The following is a 21,271-nucleotide window of genomic DNA, read 5'->3' as shown; positions in this document are numbered from 1 at the left end:
GAGTACTTAATTACCTCGTGTAACCCTGCTGACTGTCCCAATCACCTTAGCGCACTAAATCGCCCTCGCGTCCTACCGCATCCATAGCTGATCGTCGAGGAGATACGTTGGCCGCTCTCAACCTTACACCCGATGACACTATATATATATATGACAATAGTCATATAGGTAATTAGTATTTGTAATCCGATAATATTGTCAGTATAAAATGTAACGTCGATTATTCGAGCCAATCATGCGAGAACGAAGAAAGTTGAAAACAGTGAAAGTGCCACTAGTACCCGCAGAAGAAACTTATAAATTAACAGTGATAAATATTAGGGAAGTAAAGTATGTTATCGAAGCTCGTTCACAACGAGTAGGTCCAATAACAGATTTCACTAGTTGGACAGTTTACTGTAGTAAAAGAATAAAACCTATAATGTCGTTTTTTATGACAGAGAGTTTCGAAATGTCGAAAAGAAGCTGATTGAAATTATCAAAGAGACTCGTATGATTTCTCTTCGGAAGGAAATTTACATATTTTAACTGATTATCAGGTAGAAACGAAAATTATTCTGCGCTATTTTATATTATATCATATTTACATTTACCTCGAAGATTTAAATTACGATAATCTGTATGCTAATCGAGTATTAGCATCGATAGTAAATACAGCATTCCGTATCGGACGATTTCCAAGTTTCGTTAAAAAGAATTTTATCAAAAGTATCGCCTCGATACTCTTATCTGACCTCAAAAAGAAAAAATCATTCGTATATCATTGTACATAAGCGTCGATCCTTACTTACGCTTGTCTATTTTATAATTATCCCGTCAATCGAGAACAAATGTCAGCGTCAAACGTTAGAAAGATTGGAAAAATTGCTAAAAATCGAGCTATCTGATCGTCAGAGAGTCTCGTACGGTGTTTTAAGAAAGAAAAACGATATTTAAATTGAAAAGAGCAATTTTATTCCATATCGATTTCCATTATTTTTTAGTTACGCTTGCTTTGAATATTCATTTGAAAATAATCATACGCCAAAACTATTAAATCGCATCTAGTGTCTATACATTTTCTAACAAGAGATATCCACGAGCAACCGTTCGTTCTCCGTGCGACAGCAAGGCGATTCGCAATTTCACGAGCTCGTTAGCGGCAAATTGCAGCGATTCCCCGTCGCAAAAATAGATTTTTAGCAAGCGAGGCAATCGACCAGAGGGATCGGACATTTCGGAGGCAGTTCGCGCGTAAATCCATAGTCGTTTCTTCGGATCGATCTGATGCCTCTTCTATACATTCACCTTACCGTTAAATATTTACGCTTTGCTATGTACTGTACTCGATTTGGGATAACATTGAACGAGAATACTATCGAAGCGTATAACAAGCCAATGATAAATTAAGGGATCGATAAACTATACATATTTTTATCTGTAATAGTTTCATAATTGAATTATATTCTATATCAAAAATAAACAAGTTCCGGCAGGATATTTTTCAGCTATAGTATATGTACATATTGTATATATGCAATACATTTCTGTCAGTGCAGTTGTGGGATAAAAATACGTAACAGTTCAGCGCAGAATGATCGCCGCTACCTGAACGTTTTGTCTCGTTTTGTTCCGTCTCGTTCCTTATGTTCGCCAGGACCGCACGGAAAACGCCAGGCGATCGCCAACATTGAGGCGGCGCGTGTAAAGTTAAGCATCGAAGCGGAGACGCGCGGCCAAACGATTCAGTTTCGCACGAGCAAGACGCGCAGGCAAACGGTGCCCTCGCATTTTAGTTGATCGCCGTCACTCGCGCACGACGCATGGCCAACGCAGTGCTACGTAAATCTTAGACGATACAATTTGTGGAAATCATTTTATTAGAATTTTATTTTTACGATCAACTGTAATTACCACGCTTTCACCTTGCTTCGATCTTCGTAGTTCTATTCTTCTTACTCTCTTCCTTTGTTTTTCTTTTCTTTCGTCTAATTGTATTCCGTTCATTCGATTCATCGACATTGAAAATAACATTCGATATTATACGTATCCGCGCTTCTTTTTCCAGAACTTTGAGAAATTAATTTCTATCATTGACGTTTTACGCGATTTTCGCGAGATTTTCGTCGAGTTTGCGTAATTAAAAATTTGATTGGTTCTGAGAATTTGACGCGTTGGTCAGGTCTGAAGTCTATTAGAGATATCTTGGGTTACTGAAAATCGGTAATCGATAAAGGTTTGAAGAGGAGAAATCAGTCTTGTGTGCTCGTCTTGAGATACATACCGATGTGCTTGATGCGCGAGGGCTGACAGCAAATCGGAGCGAAACTCAAAATCGCGCGATCGAGAGAGTATCTCGAGAAACATCTGTTCCGTGCAGCGTGGGAAAGAGGTGAGAGAAACGTTTGTAAATACTTGCTCAACCTATTTTTAAAATCGATTAAGGATTCACCGGATTTTTATTTTGTTTTTGTAGTTTTATCGAGCTTCTGCTTTGTCTTTTTTATTTCTTAATAAAGTTAAGATCAGTAGATAGTTTAGTCAACTAAACGAAAACACGAAATTTAATAAATATTCTAAACGTTCACCTATTATCTTTGATATCGTATCTTTATCGTTTTGAAAAAGTATCTAAAAATATTTGTCTTTTGGTTAATTTAACGGAGCACGTGTAATAACTTAACGAACAAACGTGACAGAAAAAGCTTATAAATTCATTCAAGTGGTTTAAGAAATAAACCTCGAGTTAATTATCGTTAAAAATTTCTTGGATAAAAGAATCTTCCTTTTCATCGACACAAATGAAACCGGAAGAAAAATTAAAAGTTATAAAATTTATAGCAGTGGGTGGTTTGAGATTATTCCATGGTAATTCCTTTAATGCTTTGTCAAATAACGTCGATTAAGAAGATAACGGGATTGGTTAACCATGTTTTCTATCTTTTAAAATCCATCATCGCACGTGTGTATGTGAGATTACGAGACTTGAGCAATATCTTAAGCACGTTTCTAATATTGAAGCCATTCTATCAAAATCGCGTTATTCTAATGCAACATTAGTGCATTATAAGTATCACTGCTAGGTCCAGTACATTGTAACTTAATAGGACTTGTATTTAATTTGCTAGAAATTCATTGAATATGCGTAGCAAAAAACTGAAACTCCATTCTGTTCTTAATATCAAAACTGGTATTATGATATTTCCAAAGAAAGAAATTAACGACACTTACATTTTATAACTTTTTATGTAAGATAGAAATTTATTTTAGAAATTTCTTCAGGTGGTTTTTTTTCGGAAAAAGCAGACTCGTGTATGAGTATATACGTAACACATGTTCGCGGAAAGATCAAATCACACGCAGATATCGATACTTGCTAAAAATATGCTCTGATAATGCCGATACCGCGGGAGTTTCTCGAGAAACTCTCTGTTAATCCAAATTATACTCGCGTTCTATTTCCTGTATCGAAATTTATTTCTATGTGATGGAATGAATCCACGCTGGATGTAAGCTCGAGTCCGAATGGGGAAATTTTCAATCATCTTATCGGAACCACTGAATTTCTGTAAATCAATCAAGAAAGACAAAAATCAATGTGTATGCTTATAATATTTAACTTCTATCTGATATAGGCATATACATATATGTAGATACTGAAATTTTATGGACAAGTGTAACGTAAAATTGTCTAACTAAGCGATAAATAGAAAAATTCGTATTCCTTTTAGTTAGACGGTAGTTAAAATTATCTCGTTAAAAAATTCTAATATCTTTTTTGTTGCTTGAACTTGGATAAGCGTAGTTTAGAACTATCTACAGGCAGTAGAAAAAAGAAAATTCTTTTAAACTCGAAGTTAGAATTAATTCGGCGTTAAAAGTTTCTAATACACTTGTACTTCTACTTTTTCAATCACTAAAAATGAAACTTAGCGGAATATTTATTAAAACATTCGAGTATCTAATTTTCTTGTTATTTGTACTTCGCTAATAGTGCAACGTATAACGTAAAATTGTTTGCACGTGACGCACAAAGGTATTCATATTGTTTTTAAACTCGAGAATAATGGAAGTTAACGTTACTATTCATTTGTCTTTGTTATCGTTTGAACTTTGCTAATAAGCGTTATTACTTATATGTTAAGTTATTATAACATATAAAAAAGTCGAATTTCTATCCTTTTATCGCTTTAATTTAACTCGCGTAGAAATTATTGTGATATTATATTATCAATAATTGTATTTTAACGTTTGTTCTGCTTGTTGCTTGTGGTCGGTTCACCAACACGTTCACATTGCATTAAGAATAGTTGCGTTTTCAGCCATTGTTTAGCTTTTAACTATCCGTACAACGGTCGTTTTTGCGTACTCCGAAAATTGTCGGAAAACTATCAACGTGAATCATTCCACACACGTGTCGGTTGGAAAGGCGCCTTGACGCCTACGCGTTTTCCTACGCGCCCGGAAACCTTGATTTTTTTACACATTACACTCGAATGAAAGACAGTCTGCCAATTTTCCACGCGACGCAATCTGTATCACGCTTTTCTCACGATACCTGCTTCGAGATAAATTATCGTTAAACGCGGGAAACGCTGGAAGTGAAGAATTTTCAGCCTCTATACAAAGTTGCAGTTACATCTGATACACGTTATCGCGTGTATCGATGATAGGTACATTATAAAACGTTATATATAAATACAATCAATCTTAATCAGATCTTTATCCGTCAAGTATTACGCGTTCATTAAGAAATTTTGTGAAAACGCGGATATTGCATTGATTTGATCGCATGCATAGATGCATTAGGATGCGTACGAGTTTCGTAAGAAAATTTCGCCTGCAGTGTTCAACAGTTATAGCTCCGGGCAATTCAGGAGCAGGCTGTTTAGGTCATTTTTTTAATACAGGCCGGAGGCATTCTGGTGCCTTAACAGAACAACGGGCCAAAAAATATGCGCAGTTGATCGGACTGCAGCGACTGTAGCCAAATGTAATCGTGGACGAAGTTCAATGCCGCGTGGACTTTCACGAAAGTCGAGATCGACCGAGATCGTCCCCGATTTTCTTCTCCTTCTCTCTAAAAAAATCTCTATTTTATCGATTTTTTCTTGAAAATAATCTTTCCGAACGCTTTCGCGATTTTTGTTCTTGTTCTTATGTTAGTTTCACAACGAGAGATGGAGGAGATGATAAAATGGAAAAGTCGAACGATAAATACGATAAATAGTTTTATTTAATATAGCTGAACTATGGTACGTGGTATTTTAAGTAGGTTTTTAACGCACTGATTAGTTTCTTAACGATTGAATTTTGTTGCCGATGATCTAAGACTTTTTACAGTTTCTTAAATTAATCGATTGTTACGTTAGATAGATACGTTGTACGGGTTGCCATTGATTTTTATAAATGTTTTCCTGTTTGATTCTATTCTTCTTCGCGGAAATGGAATACAAACAGTGACCGTTTTATAAGGATTATACGAATGATTATTATTACAATTTCTTTTGGAGGTATATTAAGTTTATTGAGAAGACTGCTTTATATATTGCAATGGTAATGGATGGTGCATCGACGAAAGTTTGTCTGTTCGCAGTGCAATCAATTGAGGCACGCATTTAACACGTCGTGGCATCGTCGGTACTTTTGCTTCTATCAATGTCTCTCATTCTCGACTTGGTATTCATTGCGTTGCACATGTGGTACAAGACGAGTATAAGGTGCTTTGTGTAACAGCTTGGACGAAAATAATGACGAATATGTATAGACTGGTTACACTGAAAGTTTTACGTTAAAAAAGTAAAAAAGCAATTAAGTTATACGTTTATCTTACTAGAATATTTTTCATTACACCGAAGCAATACGTAATATTTCAAGAAAGAAATCATCTTATTCGAACGAATCGTTCATTTGACATTTTTATTGTAAAATATGTTGATTCGAGCGCGACAGAGAATTAAAATTCTTTAAATAGCACCGAAATGCTTGATTTACAAATATTTTGAACGTAACGTGTTAATAGCAGCAACAAATGACGTTTTTATTGAACATCAAGTGAGATAGAAATTAAAATGTCACTTGGTGTTCTAATAGCTGTGTTAAGTATTGCAAGAGAAGCGTGTGTATTATTCGTCGACAACTAGAAACTTGAAACTAGAAGCTTTTATTTCTCTCCCACGAAACTAGTTAACATTTTACGGATCAGTGCATATTTGCATGGCGCAACTTATGTTGTATAGCTCGCGACTATTATCTGGTTGTAAATAATGTTTGGAAGTAATTTCCTGAATTTTAGATAAGTTTAAGTAGTTTCGTTAGCGGCGACGTACAAATTTGAATCGACTTTACTTTGACAGAACAAAATGTTTAAAATAATATATCGTCTAAATAAAGTATCGTCCTATATAGTAGTAATAATTATGCATATAAAAGGACTAGCAATAATTTTACGTAAACAAAGCAGCTATCTAAAGGTCGACAATTTTGATTTTAACGTTTCCTTTTCCTCGATAAATATTCACGCGAGTACATATTTACGCGTAAGTCATATCCGGTGCTGTCGACACATCGAGTATTTAGCATTTATCGAGTAAAATCTTTGTTATTGTTTTCAAATATTTGTTTTATCTAACAAGAAGACGTTCTTTAGACGATAGATTTATTAAGTTGCATGCTACTTTTTTCAGGGACTATTAGCATTTCCCCATTTACGCGATACGAGGTTCTGATACGTGTTATCGTTCTTCTGCTTCCTGGTCTCAATCGTAAGATTTTGAAACAAAGAAGAAGGGAAGAAATTTTTTATCACTGGTAGTAATCGAAATATTTTGTTAACATTGAATTTTCGTTAAAATCTTTCCGGTCTAATCGTTAAATCAATAACGATCCGTTGCATAATGATAAATAATAAATCGATAATTGATCGATGATTATTTGAATAGACGTTTATGTTTTTGTGAAAGAATCGTTTTTATTGTATGTGAAATAGAATTTTGTAAGAAATATGTTTCTAATTATAACTATAATCGTTCAGTTTTCTTAATTAAACTCGTTGCACGTTAGCTCACAGTAAGATAAAATAATTGAAACTGTTGCTTGATATATGCGCATATTGATATGGCTTTACATATTGTAATAGTTGGGAAATCCATGTGAATTTTCCTTGTACAAATACTAGAGAAGTGTGTCGCAGTAATACCAAGCCCCTTAGTGTTACTCAGAAACACTAACGTGGAAGAAATAAAAAAGTTATGCCTGATCGATAGACAAAGAGATCGTAATTTTATAAACCAACATTGTATTTGACAAGAGCAACGAATAAAAGAAGACGAGTTGATGATTGTTACATATATATAGTCTATATGATAGTACATATAGAAAGTGATATACCCATGAGTAATTATTGTTCAAATTATATTATTATATTAAGGACTTGACAAGTTGTTTGTGTTTTTTCCAATCCACTTAATCGTAAGAGATGATTGTACTATCTTAAGTAGACAGACTGCTTCACCTAAAAAGCTGATTAAAATTTTTATGTTCTGTCTACAGTTTAACGATAACTAATATAATTAGAGATACGATAGGGAATTAATCGTCTGTCACGATATCGTATATACAGAAAATTATTTATGGTTCCGTTTTTTACGCGTGATTAATTAAGATAAACATGACATGACATAATCCTATTGTATTGTTTTTTGTCTTATCTACGAAGATCAGCTGTATTTACGATAACGAATAATATACAACCTGAAATATTTGTAATTTCGGACGAAACAATTAGAAATGAAATTATGGGAACGAACGAGATTAATGCGAAATATATTAATTAATTATAGTTACGTAATACAATAATAATGAAATATGTTTTCTCATAGTTCGGAGGAAGAATGAGAATCGTTAGGAAAACAGTGTTTAATCTCGTTCGTATACTTTGTACTATGTTATTTACCATTGCATCATTATTGACGCATTCCTTATGCATTAGCATATCGAAATATTTTGTAATTCGATGAATCTCAGAAATTCCGCGCTTTTTACAATGGATAAATCAATGTGTGTTTAATACAGCGGAGGGTTGACTAATGAGATTTGTCTAACAAACAGTGGTTCAAGGCAAATTCCTAAGTTGTAAATATTTTAGTGACGCAAATACTAATCAAATAAATCGGGTCATTTCTATTAACGACGTTGATCATAGTCGATCGAAGAGTTTATTGAGAGATTGGGATAAAGTTTTCCTCTTCTGGATCTATCACTGATAGAAAACCGTGCGTTTATATCCATAAGCCTACGTACATACAAAAGAGGCATTTTATTAAATAAATTTTACAAAAGGCAATTGCAAATTATTTTCTCGTAGCTTAATAGTATTCACCTTGGCAAATCCGTGGCTCGTACGAAAACATGCCGATAGTTGCACAAATCCGAGCATAACCATAAATACGAATTCCATCTTACCAGTTCGTTAATCTTTGACAATTCCTTCTGCGAGTTGGAGAAAAGTTTTACAAAGAGCGAGATAAATAAATAAAGAAGAAAGGTGGTAAATTGTAGGGTGGATTTGCGTGCCGACGCGAGCGAAAGATTGCAAGTGGTTTTAATCGTAATTAGTATCCTGTGTACAGTGTATAACAGGAATCAAGGATGGTAATAAGCGAATGTGTGTTGTGGTAGGATCGCGCGAGCCGCAGGTATTCGCGATTTTCTTTGCTCGGCAGCTTTGATCGTTTTTCCTTTTGCTTTTCCTTTCCCCCTGTCACGACTTCACCACAGGTCAATAACATTCTGTCCTTCTGACTGGCGACTCGCATTGTCTCGACCGCGATTCTTGGCGCCACCGATGAAATTGCGAACGCGATATTCGCGTTACGTGGACGCGCGTATAATTAACGTTTCTGCATCTTTGGTAATCGGATAACGTTCGATTACGCGCTCGCGATCCATGGGCGTTTTAACGAGGCCGGGACGCGCGCATTGTGTAACGTTTAGGCTTAGATTAGATAGTCCTAGTTTACCGAGGTTGATATTCCTTGTTACTACAATTCAATGCAGATGCGATATCGAGTTCCAAAATTGGCCATCGAATGAACGGTAGACTGCGGATTTTTATACAAATTCGTATCTTCGTTATACGTTCCTCGACCTTTTGGAATAAGATAGATTTATCAAATGGAAATTGTTTAAAGGGGATTTGCACCAGGATTAATATTCTCTTTATTTTCTTCAATGTTGCGAGTGATGAAACGCTTTGAGAGTATATGTACATATTATTGCGAGATAACATCGATCTGTTATTCAATTTCTTCTAGATTCAGAGTAATTTGGAGATGATAATCATTCTGTTTGTGCAAAATTGATCGATGTATATCGATTGCCATTTATGCTAACAGACGAAGATTCGAATGATCTTTATGAACTTTATGCTACAATTTAATCGATTCCTTTAAGATAAAAGCAAAGATTTCGAAAATTATTGCAAATTTTGAAACGAATGTAGAAATTTTGTTGCGACGTTAAAGAACAATCATTACATATACTTGGACGCACATTTTCAAATATCCATCGTTCGTATGTTACAGATAACACACATTAACGAAAATAAAACGTGAACGAATTGCAAAGAAAGAAAATAGCTGCAAAACCAGGCAGTGATATGAAGAATACGCAAACCAACAGTTATGGTATGTCAATTTGTTCTATATTTAATATTAATTCAATCTCATATCATAGAGCATTATATCGTATGGAAAATTATTCATCAGTGGTGGAAGAATTAAATACTTACAACCTTTTTTGGATTATACGAATATCATATCTCGAGTAAACATAGATAATTGTAGAACAAACAAATCGCACGCTACAACGTGATATCTATTTTAAATACCTGTAGTACAAATGTGCGAAATCCTAATTAATCAACGTAATTATCTAATTAACAATAAGCTCTTTAGATCTTGATAGGGATAATTTCTTCGAAAAACGTACATTTGATGTATTCGACCTTGCAGATGTTAAAATCTGATATTTAGCAAATATTTAATAGCAGAAATTGATCTGACGTCGTTTCTTAATTCTTTCGCGAATAAACAATTTTTGATTTATACCAGAAGTTTCATTTCTATCGTTCATTCGTAATAAAAACACATTTTTCTGACGTTTTTCTTTCGATCGAACTCGACTAAAGCTTATTTTATAGCATCAATTAATTATTCTACTTCTTCCTCTCGAATCTCTCTCTTCTAAATAATTTATTGTTTCAAAGTAGGTTGCTTTTGCAATTCTATCAGGTCAGTCCCAGGGACTGCACGTCCTCGGGTACGAAATTTATCGGTAGCGAGAGACAATGACTTCATTATCGAACCGAGCGTGCTGCACTTCTCGCATAAGAATTTGTTCGCTGTATGTCGAAACGAATCGATGATAAAACTTGAAGGAAGTCTTTGATCTAGAAAGACGTTAGCAATATGCTCCGAGCTCCGACCTTTCCAGTCGCCCAAGAAGGTAGATAATGTTGTGTGCTCTGGAAACGAAGGCTGATTTCCACTGTCTCGAGGTTACCGTACATTTTACGGTTCACATGGACTTGTTGATCGGTTTTTCTGTTCGAAACTGGTTTTCTCGTCACTTGCTATACTTAAACGTAATAAAGGTTAAAACGGCGTGAACACATTATCGAGGAATCTTGCTCCCGTTTTACCGAGAAGTCATTTCGACCGAGCAGTATCCTACTGGAAAATATTATTTTACGGCGACCGTCAGGAAACGCGGATTAAAAAATGTTCATGCTGTCCAGCTGTTATTAGATACGTTTATATCGCGTATCGAATCGTTCAACGGAGAAAAATGATAATTTCGTATCCAGAAATAAATATCTTTTTGCAGAGAATATTTCTGAGAAAGTATTATGTACCGTAAACTCATTGGACACGTGTATACTTATTTTCTATGTCAGGGTTCTTGAAAAAGATTAGATTTCTGATTCGATGCGTGTAATTTATTTGTCTTCGAGATATAGAATTTTTATATCTTTTCTATGCTAAAAGTGCGTTCTACCGTAGTCTAGTGTAACCTCATTGTAGATATTTGGGAAAAGGTACCATTATTTCTATGTAATTCGAAGCATTTTATGTCATTTAGTAACTTTTGCATTGATTATATCGTTTCGAAAGTATACGTAAAAGTGTGTGTGTGTGAGTTGAAAAATTAACAAAGTTATGACTATTTGAGAAAAGCAGGACTCGCGCAGCTGAGGATGCATAGAAGGATGATTAAAAGCAATTTTCTCAGAATTATGTTTTTTTCTTTTTTGTTACTTGGTGAATTGATTGTAATTTTTGTATGCACCTGTCGTAGTTACAGTTCATGTCAGAATTAATTTGAAAATCTTCTTCTCTTCGTATTTTCGCAGTCGATAAAAGATATAAAAAGGAGTTTAAAAAGCCGATAATTGGGCTATCTTTTTAATTATCTCTTTAATTTATCTTTCCAATTATTGACTTGTTTCCTTCTTTTAAAAATCTCTAGTGCTTTTTTCCGCTAATCAAAACGACTGATTCATAGAAGTCACGAGCGACTCGATTTTAATTAATAATTTTTCTTTAGTCTTTCTTTAAAAAATGTTGGAACGTTAGCAGTAAAGTATCAACGAGAAAATTGTACAGGTTTCCTGTAACAAATGTCCCAAGGAAAGGCTACGAAACATGTCATACAGTAGAATATTTCTTTAACACAGTATTTTCGTCATACTTAATATTTATACATCTATATTATATCATATATTTTTGTCTATGGTAATGACATTCATACGTACACATAGCGAAGTCACAAAGTCGTAACATAGTTTTCAACATTCATGTTATTTAACACCTGTCTTCTTCCTGATTATCACCTGATTATCAGTCTTCTTCACAAATCAATCAATACGTCAAGACATTTATTTGTATGTATCTATTAATTACGTATTATTTACGAAGCATGTTTTATGGTTGTCAAATGCCTACTACCTTCGTGTTATTTGACCGTATGTGTATAAATATGTACGACTGTATGAAGCTGGTAAGAACGCGGATAAGATAATGTAAGAACGTCTGAAACTATCGTGGTGCAGTTAGCTAAATCCTCGAATTTATCGATCGCAATTCTACGATAAACTTTATTTCTTCATCATGCATTTTTCTTTTATTTTACGCAATCTTACGTGCAATTGCACGCAAAATTTGTAACGCGTATCAGGTATCGTTAGAAAAAATATAGAAAATGAATCAAAAGTGTGAAATATATGAATCTGCTCGATTATGTCTTCTTCCTTTTTCACATGGTTCGTTTATATAAATCTCGCACATTGAACGCATAATAATGAAATAAAATGTCTTGTGAATGGGCTTATCATAGGAGTAGCTGCAAAGTTTTTGGTATCGTTTTGTTTTTTTGTTTTAACTTAACATTTAGAATGGATCGTATTTCTTCTTGTCACGTTGCCAAACTGAACAAGTGTCGACAGTATTATGCAATAATACGATGACTGAAACCGTATTGGTATCGCAATTAAACTTGTAACGACATCGATATCTGGTCTTGAGAGATCATACAGGTGTGCAGTACTTTTAATTTGTTTTATTCGTAATACTAATTATTCCCTCGATGATGAAAGAAGACATGGTATTGAAACTGAAATATTTACTTTCTGTCGTAATGGTCGATGTGACTGTAAACGATCGATTAAAAAATATTTCACTTTCCTAATAATTGAAATTACGTTCACATTTAAAATATCTATTCTACTACAATGCGTATCAAAAAGTAGAGTCTTAGATGGTACACTTTAATCATCGAATTGTATGAATCATTGGTCGGGGAACTTTGCTCAATTTTATCCGGTCAAAGTTCGTGGAAGGAAAGTTCAACCGGTTCATTGCGCAGAGCAGATGAATAAATATTAATTGCAAGTTCATGTTGTTAGGCGTAGTGATATCAGACGGGAAATATTCTTTGTTTTACGAAATATCAAGTTCGTGTGAAACAGAAGTAACGTGAATTGATAATACGAGTTGAAGTGAAACTAATTAAGATGTGCAATTGATTTAAATAAATTGAAAGAGGATGCGTTTATACAACAAGTAAAGAAGTAAATGTGTAAATAATACAAACTCGTATTAAAAAAGCGTACGTTTTCTTAAATACGAGCGCATTATAAAATGATAAGTGTAAATATAATAATTCCTCTGTTATTTCTTATCTCTTGCTTCGTACTTCGATTCCTTTACTCTTACGAACTAGATAATAAATGTGTAAATCTAATTTATAATTTCATAATGAATTCGGAATGTGATGCTGCAGGTACAGACAAATTTAAAATAAAGTTGAGCTTCGGACGTAAAAGGGCAGAACTAATTAAAAAATATGAAATCCGTACAGATTCGAAGTTTTTATATATGTATACGCTAAGATAATAGGATGATAAATTTGAAGAAAAATCAACGTTCGTTACCACAATTTAATTAAAACATAGATAATGCAGAAAGTAGCCTTAATTACATATAATTGATTATGGTATCGGAGGATACCGATTATTAACTTAGAAGATACCTCAAACGTCATTTTTATTGCAACTGAAACTTACGTTATATTAACTATGTTTTCTAATTTACGAAATCTATCGTTCTTCCATATATGTAAATACTATACGCGAATACTACTTTTTACAAAGTATCGCTAGAATTTATCGATATCTGGAACTGCAAACTAAAATATTTGCTTTCCTCCTTGTCATTCAAACTTCGATTTGCGCAATGGTAAACGCGTGTAATCGCGACTTTACAACATTCATTATGTCTAATAACACTAGACACTGATAGATACAAGCATCGAGCGTTTCGAGGTCTGACATATCTCGACTTTATGATTTCACCGTCACGTCGGATTATATTTTCCTGTATGAACCGGTAATTATCATATACACCGTTGTACTCGGTCGCGGGGTCATTTTAATTTTGTTAACTAATGTGGACAATGCCTGAACGTGATCGTATCTCATTTTCACGCGAAACCGCTTTGACATGCAAAATATGTGTAAACGAGCGTGTCAGAGTCACGATAAGCGTGTACCGACCAATCGGATTTCTCTCTCCGGCGCACACCCACTTGTTGCGCAAAATCATCGCGTAAGTAAGTAGACGTAGTCGACGTCGTATCGACAACGCGACGGTGTTTGTCGTCAAGGAGTGACGAATACGAACGATCGATCTACAGTAAACAGTTTAATTACACGTGCTGTCGCTTTTTTCCCTTGACGCGACGTTTATCTCATTGGCGGTTACTACCGTACGTTTTTATATCGATCTGCAGGAAATCCTAGTATGAATCTATTCAGTAAGATGAATTTATCAAAGACGATCAAAATGTACCGTTACACGCGTTAGTACGCGGATACTATACATTCGCTGTATTTGTTGCTTCGTATTTATCGAGGGGATGAATTAAACACTGTGTCGTTTATTCTATAAAAATGTGAACCAGTTATCGTAGCTTGAAGATGCACGAACAATTTCTTTCTAACAATGACATTTAATCGTAGAGTAGATTTTAAAAAGAAAGTGATTATCCTCGACGTTTCTTAAATTCGACGTGGATCACTTTTTTATATTTTTTAATGATATAGAGCTAGTGTTGTGTCCGAATATTAATGTAAGTAACAGTACGTACGTCGTGGTTTTGTAGCTAATCTTTAGACGTTCTTGTTTTATTAAGATGTGCGCAGTTCGATTAATATTGTGTCTTTGAAGACAATCGAGAGGCGCCTACGAATATGTTAAACATCGTGTTTATGTAATTCATCAAGCCATCTTGATCGTAAATCACATGGAGGATTTGATTAAAATCGTTTATTATGTGCTTGCCTTTGACAACCTATGCGATTAAGCGTCTTGTTATTAACTTAAATGCAATCGTTTATACGTTTCATAATACCAACTTACAATATCGCTGCGAGAAAATAGATGATATATATATATTAAAGATTGTAAGGAAACGGATAATTTACGTTGGCGAAGAAACATTTAGTAGAAGCTGTGCAAACGATATTTGTCATGTTCAAGATCATGTATATCGCTAAATTTTAAAAAAGTTTAATAAAAGTTTAGGATTTTCTAGAAAGCGAACAACGATGATTGCTTTTTAGTTGCACGTGCGAGTATTTAATTATTATTATCTGCGTACGTAATGCTTCTCTTTTTAAACAATCATCAACCGAGTCCCTTCTCATAACCGGGTGGGGAGGGCTGAGAAAGATAAACTATTATTAATACACTTTTTAATTGTTTCGTGTATCGTTACGCTTTTTTGGATGTTGATTTTGTCTACACGAAGCAATAAATCAATGATACAGGAGACAGTAATAAGAATCTCTTGCCTGTCGACTGTGGATTTTTCAAAACGACCCTTCATTTAGGATGTAAATTAAGGATACCAATAAAATGTTCGTATTATACGCTGTTAACTAATTTTTAGAAAATTGTTGGTATATATAAATCATAAGATAAAATTTAAAATTACAAGAATGGAAGAGATTAGAAGAATTTTAAAAGAAAGGGTGATTCTAGTGTATTGAAAATGTGTTGCAATTGTGTTTTTCTTATAAGAAGATGACAAATTTCTGGTAACCTATAGACAAAGGGAATCGTATCAGGAGCTGATTAAATAGTAATTGAGCAACTTGAACTGACTACTCTAAGGACTACACAACAGGTCAAAATCATTAAAACAACAATTAATCGCAATCTTCGACTCTTTTAATTATTAGATTGAGTTAGCCTTCGCCAGAGATAAGTATTTTCCATTAAGCAATCTCTATTTATGTTTAGCCTCTTTGATAAGCGTCTAGTCGTACGATTCCCATTGTCTTTAATTGTGTTCATCGTTGGTTGAAGCGATTTGCTAACGCAACGCACGAATACATTAACATACAGATAAAATTGATGTGCTTTATTGATCTGCATTAAAATAGGATTGTCGTAAATTACGTAAGATATTATATTTCAATTAATTAATGGAGGATTTGTTTAAATTAGTGTAGTACCGAGGAGAATCCCGATGAACTACAGATAAAAATAAAAGTGCTAACGGGCCGGAAAAAATGGGAAATCTCAATGGGGATATACCTGTGGCCCTTTACGCCATTGGGTAATTAAATAAGGTGTACTTGACCGTGGTTCATCCGCATCTATGGAACACATGTGCGTGCTAGGAATATCAAAACCGTGGTACGAAAGGTAGCTGTTAGTTGTGAGAGAGTTGCGAGGGAGTTGCGAATAGTTGCGGGTTAATCGTCACTCATGAGTTGTCGAGTCGTCGTCAGTTGTAAGTTATAAGTTGTAAATTGTGAATTGCGAATTATCAATTTAGTTCTCTTAGTTATATCGCATTACTGCGTTGAATAACCATTTAGTTTCCTGTTTACATCACAATAAATAAATCTGTAAATATCACTAACCAGTGATTTCTACGTAAGTAGTTCCGATAATTCCAATAATGTTGAAATTAGCGATTCCAATAACATCTCGACGTAGATATTTTTGGTTGATTCTTTACGCATATCTTGAATTATATGTGAAATTTCAAGTAATATTTCTTACATAAGACATCTTTTATCTTTGCTTGAAGTCAACGTTGTTAAGCTGTTTACATTATCTTGTTTAAATCTGTTTTATGAAATTATGACATCACTGATGACCTATAACTGAAGGGATCTTAACTTATTAGTTACCATGATTCTTATTTCGGCACGATGAAATGAAATTTCTGTAAATGTTATAGACTAATTATACAAATTTATAGACATATATTCACACAAAGCATAATAATATAATTGAAAAGTAAATAATACATATTTCACGCAAATTATAAAAAGTATACAAATATTCCTATTCCTGGTATCTAAAATATCTTCATTTTATTGTGTAGCGGAAGTGAATGGCAAGCAAGTCTCGAATGGTAAAGAAGAGATTGTCGACATTGGTGATGAGGTCGATGCCGTGCAAGAAGCTATCGGAAATCTTGGCAGATGGCAAATATACGTTTGTCTGGCAATTTCTCTGGTCAAGTTCCCGATCGCTTGGCATCAGCTCGCGATCGTCTTCATGGCGCCACATCAAAATTTCAACTGTACCTCGCCAGCACACACGGAAACGTCTAACCAATGCGTAGTCAATGTCAATGGTACGTTGGCAGAGTGCACAGAATGGGAGTACGACAGGAGCACGTTCACTGAGACAATAATATCGCAGGTAATTGTTGAAAGCTTGTTCACCTAATTAAGATTTTTTCCTTCAGAGAATCGAATGGAAAACGGAGGTAATCGTTGCCTTAAATTACAGTGATGGAGTTAGGTTTTTAATGATTCTTTCTTGCTTATTACTTTGTTTAAATAAACACGAACGTTACGCGCCGTTTATGTATCTCAAATGGAATAATTAATCGAAATATACGATGGATTTTTAACGAGACAAAAAGAAAAGAAACGATTTATATAGATGCGTTTGACGAAGTTAAGTCGTGTTGGGTAAGTGGACACACTCGATTGGTATGTTTTTAATGTTGGTAGTTTAGCGTTGTTCAGTATGTTATGATTGCTGAAATTATATTTAACATAATGCATAATTTAGGGTATAAATAGATACGTAAAACAAGAGAGCGAGAGATTTTGCTTAATGTGTGCTGGATTCTTTTTAATCGAAATAATTCTGTAGAATAATAATTATAGTTATGTGTAGGATAATATAGAAAAAGAGTAAATTTTCTTGAAAAGCGTTTGTTAATACGTACTACGTATTATCAATAATATAATTTGAAATGATTCATTTTTGAACTTATTCGTATTTAATACACCAAAAAAAAAAAAAAAAAAAAAATCATTTTGTCATAATCTCTATTAGGTTGTTTGTTACAAGAATAGTTGCATGGATATGGAAAGAATTATAATGATTTTCTATTTTCTTGATATAATACGTATAACCGTTCATTTTTTTAAATTACGATAGTTTTTTTTTTATTATCCTTTAATTGGAATGTCTGTTCATTTGTAAAAATTATTCTAAACGAATGTTTCTTTATGATTACGTTATTTCAGTGGAATTTGGTATGCAGTCGAACGCATTACGCTAATATCCAGCAATCTATTTTGATGTTTGGCGTACTTTTGGGCAATATCATATTTGGCAATATAGCAGATAGGTACATATACTATCGATTCTTTTTTCACGAATCAAACTTTGTATCTTGTCAAATTTGAAAGATCGAAATTTATTACTCTCTAAATTTGTCATTCAAATTCAGGTACGGTAGAAAAATGCCGCTGATGATAGCAGTAGTTCTTCAATTAATTTCCGGTATCGGATGTGCTGTCGTGCCATGGTTTCCAGCACTGTTATTAATGAAATTGCTTAGTGCTTTAGCTACTGGAGGTACCATGGTTACCAGTTACGTCATTTGTAAGTAATAATTTAATATTAATAAATATATAATCACATACACTGTTATTTAAGTTCTTCGTTGCAATTTGGATACTTCTTAGTTGAAAATTTCATTCCAATATAGCACTAAAATTTGTATACTGTAACGATTTTTAATTTATAGACAATGTAATGATAATTATTAATATTTAACAGGTATGGAGATTGTTGGAACACAATGGCGCGCAGCCATCACAGTACTGTATCAAATTCCATTTAGTTTGGGTCATATGTCACTAGCCGGACTTGCATTTTTATTTCGTCACTGGCAACATCTTCAAATCGCCATTACATTACCCTCTATCATTCTCTTAAGTTATTGGTGGGTCGTACCTGAATCTCCTAGATGGTTGCTTGCCTTTGGAAAGCAACGAGCAGCTTGTAGGATTTTACAGAAGGGTGCCAATATTAACCAAATTAAAAACAAGGACATTCCAGACATGGTCAGAAAACACTGTTTGCAGCAGGTAAAATTTCTAAATTTCTGTTTGATTGTAACGACACCGAATTGTAACGAAAATTTTATTTTTACTCGTTCTTTTATTCACACAAAATTCCCATAAAACTTATATTTATATCATCCATTATTTCCATTAATATTCGATGGTTTTACAGAATTCCAAACGATCACATTTGGATTATAAAGCATCGTTCTTGGACCTGTTTCGCACGCCCAACATGAGGATAAAATCGCTGTCGATTTTCTTCAATTGGATCGTTTGCGGGATGGGGTTGTTTGGAATGTCTCAATATATAGGACAAGTCGGTGGAAATATATTCATAAATTTCACTGTTTCTGGCGCCATACAGATACCTGGGAATTTCGTTGCTTGGTGGGCAATGAACAAACTTGGTAGAAGGATCACCTTAATTTGTAGTAACTCGATCGCTGGCGTTGCGGCTCTTTTGCTCATCATTGTCTCAGATGGTACATATATTCGTTTCGATTGAACGTTTTTCTAAATGAGTATTATCAAACAAAGATCACAGAGCAAAGATACGATAAGTCGAACTTTTATTCTTTATAAGGATTTCGTTTATCATAATTCCTCGAGAGATAGGTTCTTTTCGCAGCCTATCATTTTTCGTTCACGTGCTAAAAGTTCACATTCCGTTAAGTGGACTTAAGAGGCAGGAGTTCATTTAACGGGGCACTAAGTAAAATTTTCAATAGAAAGAAGTTCCAGTAAAATAGGTGTAGATGAATGTATTATTAATAATATTTTACAAAACGTCGTAAGTCCTTTACTAATTCCCTAAAAACTTGCATTTTTGAACCTTTAATAAGTTGGTTTCATGTCACAGCTACGTAAATATAAGTACTGAAACATAGTACTTATTTCTATTTTAACCAGTAAAACAAAATTTTAAAATCAGAAAATCAATAAAAATGGTCTTATCGTATATTTCCTCTGTTATTTTGATTTTTAACGAACCAAATGATCGTATTTCCTTTATTTTATCGATGCACGTTTTACTTGTTGCAGATATCGCGTGGCTTCGATTAATTCTAGTCTGCTCGGCCATCGTTGGCATGTCTGTCTCTTTCACCACTGCTTATCTATTTTCCGGTGAATTATTCCCTACGGTCATTAGGAACATCGGTGTGGGTACCAGCAGTATGTGCGCCAGGATAGGCTCTATTTCAGCACCCTTCATAGTATCTTTGGTAAGTTCGAGGATAAGAATGTGAGATTCGTCTGTTAACGAGTTTATTGTGCTCGCGAAAACAGATACTGACGGCGGTAGATGTGCTCAAATGAGATAACGTGGTATGGTACTCATAGTATAAATAGTAAATAGCAAAGTATTCATATTTAATCATTCATAATGTGATTAGTAGAAAAAAAGTTCTCTTTTAGAACGAGTTTCTTTATGTTCTCAGAGACCGAGTATATTTCATTTTTACAGGCCATCGATAAAGAACAAATTTTTTATTTACTCAAACCTTATGTTTTTCGTATATTCACTATTAATGAGTTTTTATTAATTTCTTAAAGGATCACCTTCAAACTTGGCTTCCACCAGCTTGTTTCGGGATCCTTCCACTCATCGGTGCCGCGCTTTGCTTTTTATTGCCAGAAACAGTTGGATGTACACTGCCAGAGACGCTCGAAGACGGCGAAAATTTTGGGAAGTTAGTGTAATTTTTGATACTTTTAGGATACTTAATTCTCAACAGCTAAATCGCGGACTTTTGTACATTTGCTTTTTATTACATTTTAAAATACTCTTTTTGGTATTTGTTATAGGAAACCCCATAAAATAAAGAAGAATCCAAAAGATATTGAAGCAGAAGCGGCACTTTGAACGAAGACTGAGATTAACTGTTATTACTTAGAGATTATTAAAAAAAAAATTAGGAAAAAATTGCGTGGAGAAGTAACAAAATCGGAAACGTGGGGTTTTACAAAGAAATTAGCTGTATATATAAATGACACTGAGAGCATTCCGCTTTTTTATTTATTATATTATTATATCCACAAATTTATCGGTGTTTCTCTTCACACGTATCGAAGCACACCGATTTCATTTTCCGACAAATTTTTTACTTATTATTAATAGCTGATAAACTAAATCAGTATATACATTTGTTCGTATGGAAACAAAACTTCTTAATAAAAGAGTAGTACAATTATTCTAAGGCGCCTTAAAGATGTTTTTGATATCGAAAATTTTATAGAATCGAAGAACGTTACTTACTGGCGAATGTAACAACTGCGAGTAGAGTGCCTTATATCATTTGTATGCAAATGTCTAAATAGATCATATATTTTATAAAA

The 21,271-nt window shown here is 34.0% G+C and overlaps 1 protein-coding gene across 3 annotated transcripts; it reads left to right on the top strand.

Moving 5' to 3' along the window:
* Positions 1 to 1,715: 1,715 nt before the first annotated feature.
* LOC117163529 (organic cation transporter protein) lies at positions 1,716 to 21,271 on the top strand. Of its 3 annotated transcripts, XM_076622125.1 has the most exons (11): positions 1,716 to 1,885; positions 2,048 to 2,371; positions 9,564 to 9,665; positions 16,942 to 17,264; positions 18,107 to 18,210; positions 18,313 to 18,467; positions 18,645 to 18,955; positions 19,104 to 19,416; positions 19,976 to 20,157; positions 20,489 to 20,625; positions 20,741 to 21,271. In XM_076622125.1, exons 3-11 carry the CDS (start codon positions 9,638 to 9,640, stop codon positions 20,796 to 20,798), a joined length of 1,611 nt encoding a protein of 536 aa, XP_076478240.1. In that variant the 5' UTR covers positions 1,716 to 1,885; positions 2,048 to 2,371; positions 9,564 to 9,637; the 3' UTR covers positions 20,799 to 21,271. The 3 variants fall into 3 exon arrangements, with proteins under 3 accessions (XP_076478240.1, XP_033201764.1, XP_033201766.1); XM_033345873.2 differs by having other exon boundaries at positions 1,716 to 2,371; XM_033345875.2 differs by lacking the exon at positions 9,564 to 9,665 and having other exon boundaries at positions 1,716 to 2,371.

The sequence above is a fragment of the Bombus vancouverensis genome, chromosome 10 (genome assembly GCF_051014615.1).
Source record: "Bombus vancouverensis nearcticus chromosome 10, iyBomVanc1_principal, whole genome shotgun sequence".
Classification (NCBI taxonomy): Eukaryota; Metazoa; Arthropoda; class Insecta; order Hymenoptera; family Apidae; genus Bombus; species Bombus vancouverensis.
Note: the sequence above shows the minus strand (reverse complement) of the source record. Positions and strands in the feature narration are given on the sequence as shown.